This window comes from Austrofundulus limnaeus, unplaced genomic scaffold, assembly GCF_001266775.1.
Source record: "Austrofundulus limnaeus strain Quisiro unplaced genomic scaffold, Austrofundulus_limnaeus-1.0 Scaffold591, whole genome shotgun sequence".
NCBI lineage: Eukaryota > Metazoa > Chordata > Actinopteri > Cyprinodontiformes > Rivulidae > Austrofundulus > Austrofundulus limnaeus.
In genome coordinates, this window is record NW_013952993.1 from 180,198 (window position 1) to 186,500 (window position 6,303).

Below are 6,303 nucleotides of genomic sequence, written 5' to 3' on the forward strand. Positions count from 1 at the left end.
GCAGCCGACAAATCTGCGGCAACTGTGTGATGCCATCATGTCAATATGGACCAAAATCTCTGAGGAATGCTTCCAGCACCTTGTTGAATCTATGCCACCAAGAATTGAGGCAGTTCTGAAGGCAAAAGGGGGTCCAACCCGTTACTAGCGTGGTGTACCTAATAAAGTGGCCGGTGAATGTATGTACACCCACAAGATATATAATGCATGGCCAGGAGATTGAGAGTTGATGTGAAAGCAGCTTTGATAGAATATAAATATACTTTTATTTACAAGTGTTTTTTTTATCTTGTTTGTTACCTCGGAGACGCCAGGGGTTGGACTTCGTTTTTGGTGTTCTTCAGAGGTGTACGGGGTTTCTCAGCCACGGACACCGTGATGCAGGGACCCACCTCACTGAACAGCTCCTGATCTGTCAGCTCCTACAAACACGGTCCAAAACACAGACTTCTAACAGACAACCGTRGCACCATCTTTACAGACAATTCATCTAAATCCGTCTTTAAATCTCTCAAATATGGCAGCAAATCCCCCTCAAAGTGATGAGAAGTAATTAATTAATCRCTGCACTGACTCTCAGAGGAAAGAAGAAAAATGTACCAGTGTATCRGTCTCAGACGAGATCTCATCCAGGTTGCGGCTGCGGGACGGTTTCATCTTCTCTAAAGGAGGCTGCTCCCCCTGCTGGAAAAATCCAGGAAGGACCAGTCAGCTGGATTAATGAGTCATTAAACTAGCCCTACAGCAGGCTTTATGCAGCTCCAGAACTGTGCTTCAGGAAAGAAACATTATCATCCAACAGAAAAAACAGAGAGGAGTGACAAGTGTTAATGCAAAGTATTTACCCAAATAAACCTAAACTAACCCCATTTCTGTAACTGAAAGCTGCTTTTTTATTCTTTTGACTTCTACATTATGCCAACAGCAGTCACACAGCTAAAGGCTTATTTCAGCATCGTTATAAAAGGAGGAACTCGTAACTGCATGAATGCAACAAAGACATGCAAAGAGATTCTTTCAACTCGAGGAGATTAAACACTTTTTATTCAGCAGATGGTGACTGAGAAAGAGTTATTGGATTTCTGCTCCATTAAACAAATGTTGGCACAAAGGTTTTCTCAATCATTTGCATTTGAAATTGGCTTCTCTGCAGCTTTAGATGATGGATTTTTTTCTCCCACATCAATGCAAAGTCACGTCACGTTTTCATGCTTTTAGCTTCATCCGATGCTCTTTGATTTTCGGAGTTTCTAGTTTTCTCGCCAGTGTAAACAGCACAATTTTACTGTTTACCTTGTAAACCATAAGTGTGAGACAYTTTGTAAATTGAGTTTTTGTTAAGTCTGAGTGAATTAAAAGTAGTGTACATTTGTTTCAGAGGATAAATGCTGTTTTTGTGGGTTTAACTGCTTCACACCAGCACCAGTTTTCTGCATTTACAGATCTTTACTGGAGTCTAGCTGTAAAGTTCAACATCCTTTCATGGGCTTTTTCWTGGACATTTGTGAAACTGAAAGGAAAGATATTCAGAGACAACTCTGTTTGTCTCAACCCAACAATAAATCTCGACTACGGTGTAGCTGCTGTGTGCTCACCGGACTGAAAGTATCTCGACCCAAACTGCCTTTGCTGTTCAGGCTGGCGATCTCTGTCTGCGAGCTGGACTGAGACATCCCCTCGAAGAACGGCCTAAACAGAAAAAGTAAATAAATAAAAAAGTCAATTTCACATTGTACCTTCAACCAGAAGCCAAAACAGGAAGAAAAACATCAGGARCTTCTTTTGTTTGCCAACATTACCATTACCTGTAGCACATAGAAAAATGTGAAAAACCCTCTACCAATARTGTGGTCTACGAGACACACGAGTATATGCCTTATAAACACTTTAAAATCTCTTGGATTTACGTATAACCACTTAAAATAAGTAGATACATATCAAGTTTCAGCTCATTTTCTCAAAAAAAGGTGGCATAGCAGTATTCTATAAAACCAGTGGAAATAAGGTGAAACGCACATCGATGGGGTCAACGTGATCATAGGCACTTTCATGCCCATTTTAATGCATCAACTCTGTCAAGTATAAAACCAGCCTAAATGAGCTACACAGCCTTGTATCTACTCCGTTATGTGAGCAGTGMAGACTCTGGCACGTAGTGAAAAAATAAAGCGTAAACAAACCACTCTTTGAGAAGAAGCCAAATGATCAAAATGAGGTTTGAAATGGCTCAGAGTGAACAGACTGCCATCGCTCAGCCATAGATTTAAGGAGGGTTTGTAAAGACAAAACAACTGAGTACAAAGTGTTGTGGAAAGCTTTGCAGTTACTTACTTTAAATTCCCTGTGCAGTAAGTCATTTTCTTMTGGACTGTTGTAATCATTGAACTAGTTTTTGTTATTTATCTCCACTAGTTGTGTATAAGAAAAAGATAAAAATAGTTGATATTTGGCAATTTTGTTTCAGTTATATTATTTTTTTTTCATCTCAATTGAAAGGTTTTGCAGGACTTGTGACCTATCCAGGGTGTACCCCGCCCCTTGCACTTTGACTGCTGGATATGGGCACCAGTGACCCCCGTGACCCTAAAAAAGGAAGAAACGGGTATAGATAATGGATGAATGAAAGGTTTTTGTWGCTTTAAGGACAAAGTTTTGTGGGTTTTTTTCACTGTTTTAATACAAAAGAAGTTCTTACTGGTCTTATTAATTAGTAAGGCTCCACTTCATTCAACATAAGCACTGTGACACTGTGTGAACGCTAACATACAGAATAAAGCATGGTTGTGAGTTGAGAGTAGGAAGTGCTCAATTCCACCCAAAGGCAGCAGGAAGGTAAAAGCATGAGTTTAGATCTTTATAAACCTTTACAGTGTTGWACATTTTCTACATGCACTTATCTACACAAACATTCAAAATTTGGATACACCTTCTCATAACATTGAATGAGAAAGTGTGTCCAGACTTCTCACTGTTACTGTAGGCAGTGAATGCTTTTTTACAAGCACAATTAGCAGCAGGGCAGCAAGCTTTAGCACTTCCACTTTCTGAAGGAATAATGTAATATTTCTAATGAAATGAGAACGAACACAGCGCAAATCAGACTTAACTTGTACTTACAACACTTTTGCACAAATGCAAAAACACATTCGTATAACACTCCTGCGTAAGACATGCAAGTTTATTTGTTGTAAACTGCAAAAAGTCTTAAAGCTACTGTTGCAAAGTAGCTTTTAGACTCGTCTAAAAACTAATTATACAAGAAACAAAATGAGTTTTTYCCCCCTTAATTGAAAACTTTGTGAGCAGAATTTGTAAACAGATTTTGACAGTTTGTTTACCTACAGAAACAAAGTGAGAATAAGATCAGAATAAGGTAAGAATAAGTCAGCAATGGCAATGAGCTTGATAGAGCCATCTATGGGATCAAGAAGTCAGATATAATACCAAGTATTGGTATATACCTGTGTCCAGATTTATTCTATAGGTTAAATAGATAAAAAGGTAGAGGAGTAGTASAAGTTTTGCAAAAGCCGCACGTGTTTGAATCTGATCCCTGATATTTATTCTCGATTGTCGCTTAGATAAACTTTCTCTTTTCCACTAAAACGTCGTGTACGGGATTCTTCTCTTGTCCCATTCCACCACATTTGTTTACCTACAGAGACTAAAGCCAGCCCGATGTATTCCAATCACGTGACTCAAGTTTATCATAACAAATATCGTTAGCCTAATAGCATAATTGCCTAAGTYAATTTTGGTCAAATATGACTTAGGCAATTATGCTATTAGGCTAACGATATGTGACCCATCCCATCGAACGGAGGAYTGAGTCACAAAGTGGTATGTTGAGAAACAGGCAGCTTCAGTGTGGTTAAAATATTTGCAACAATTACATTTTGCCCAAATATAATTAATAAATGCCTTATCTAAAGGTTGTTTAAATTAAATATCTGAAATTTTATCTTAAAGAATTTTTTTGAAGCTCGTGTTTAACTTTAGCAACAAAAACATGATTCTGAGCAGAAAAGCCTTAAATTTTTTTGTCCTTTTTGCTGTGAGCTAGAAAATGTTTTTTTTCTTCCCAGCTGGTAAATCTTAATATCCAAGTATTGTTTGAGGTTTCTTCTTTAAAACGACATCCAAAACTCTTCATTAGAATAATCTAAAAATAGGATTCARACCAAATATAGGAATTATCCTGATTAGKAAGACAAATCAAGGCATATCTCTGGAACCACTTGCRATATCAGGATGATCCAGGTATCAAAATGTAGCTTTAAAATACAGGAATCAAATCTGACTCAAGCCTCAGTTTGATAGGTCACAGACAGGYTAGGTTAGGGATAGGTTTTACGAGCTGTTTTTTAAAGTACATTTCAGGCTCACTTCAAGCTTTTCATCTCTGACTGCAGGGAGACATTTTGACCAAAAGAGGGCGCTCTGAACAGAGGAGTCCTKAGTGTTCATCAGAGCATCAAGAAACAGTAGGACCAGTGTACCGGGTCGTTTTCACACATGAGCTGCAGTCGTGAAAAGAGCTGGAGATGTTTGAGAAGCTGGGYCTGTAATGTTCTCGCTGGGTTTTCTGAGGACATTTTTCATTTAACACATTTACCACCTCGTAAGACGTGTTAGACAAGGTGCGAACTTGGCTGCAAATCTTCCGGAGCGAATGATGACARTGATGGGAGGAGGAAAGGTTGGGGATACAAAATCTGCTCTTACTTCAGCTTGGGTTTGGGTGTGCTGAGGATGCTGTCGGTCTCCTCCATCTCCGGCCCACTGTCGCTGGGGTTGTACATCTCCAGGCTGTCGTAAAGCTCGTCCAGGTCTTCCTCCACCTCCTGGATCTGCTCCCTGGACACRTGCTCCARGCCAAAACCGACCTGTGTGAGCCAMGAGAGAGCGTGAGGCCTCGCTGCTGTTATTTAATTTCACCCGTCAGTTCTTTTCAAACACGTAAAAGCCATAAAAACGTGTCAACAGCAGCTATCGTCTTTAACTGAGTGCTAACAGCTTCCCATAAGGGAAGCAAGTCAACCCTAGACGTAACGCTCCACAAGGCGAACTGCCAGCKTCTTCCTGATAAAAACATACAACAAGGATGCAGCTAGGCCTCAAAGAAGGTGGAATAAATGAGAGGTTTACGAGCGGTTTTATTGTCAGCGTTTATTACTTTGTGCTCCAAACCACAGTACAAAMCAAACCAGGATGCAAAGCAAATGATTTGGTTTTTATAACAGAGCCACTTGAAAGATCACGACCAACTGACTCTGCTTTTCAGGACAGTTTCTTMAATACAGATTATTTTAGTTTCTGTGAAATGCTGCTTTTTGTCACCTCTGCTTCACTTCGTTTATAATATGTGTGAATTTAATTCAAATACGCATTTTTCTGTTTGTTACAGTTTCTATATTTGATGTGTTGCAACTGATCAGTAAATTTATATATTTTTTAATCATGATTTTTTTAAAATTGTATACAAAATGACAACTTTTTGTACATTTAMGTGTCCACCTTCTTATGTTATTAGAGTTAATTATGTTTTAAACACAAAGTAAGAAAATTAAGAAAAATGGTGTGCAATAGTTTGAATTTTARGCAACTATTGTATTTCTTTCACTCATCTAAATTTCATTTAAAAACATACAGCAAACAATATCTCCATTTATAAACATGCACGATTTCTTCTTTTAAAGAACAGGATARGTTTACAACTTGAGAAAAAAACTTCTAAACTTATAAAAATAGTTTAAGCAACGTGTTTGAACACAGTTAGCTTTGTGACAAAAGAACAGTATTGTGTTGCTGCTAACAAAAATAAAACAGAAATTTATTGTGTTATAGTAAAAGCTTGTTTTTATATTATAACAATTAGCTTTTATGTTTTTGCAAAAAATATTTTTGTTACAGCATAGCATTTTATATTATATAAGTACATATTCATAAAGTTATAATGTAAATTTATTTTTATGTTAGAAAAATATCAAATTAATACAGAAGTTCCAAAAGTGGGCGGGGCATCAGAAGTTTAATTATAAGGCCTAGCATTCCTTGAAGCAGGGCAGTCCTAAAATCAGTTTTTATTTAAAAGTATAAGCACAAGTACTTCAGTTTGGGTACTCATTGATACAGAGTACTGAAACTGTGTACTTATAGAGATATAATCTAAACATTACACAGTGACTTTAAAAACACATTTCTTTTATTTAGAACAAGGTCCCTTCCTTATAGACCTACATCTCCTCTGTCTGTATCAAATCAAATATTAATCTTGATATATACTGGTACAACATTTTACAA

General features: G+C 37.5%; 1 protein-coding gene across 2 annotated transcripts in view; it reads right to left on the minus strand.

Moving 5' to 3' along the window:
* Positions 1-6,303, minus strand: part of pacs1 (phosphofurin acidic cluster sorting protein 1) — a gene marked incomplete at its 3' end in the record, with an annotated part of 100,066 nt that overhangs the window by 4,546 nt on the left and 89,217 nt on the right. The window contains 4 exon segments of one of the 2 annotated variants that reach the window (XM_014026808.1): positions 301-422; positions 601-681; positions 1,596-1,689; positions 4,726-4,886. In XM_014026808.1, the coding sequence (XP_013882262.1) occupies positions 301-422; positions 601-681; positions 1,596-1,689; positions 4,726-4,886 (458 nt within the window). 2 annotated transcript variants of the gene reach the window in all.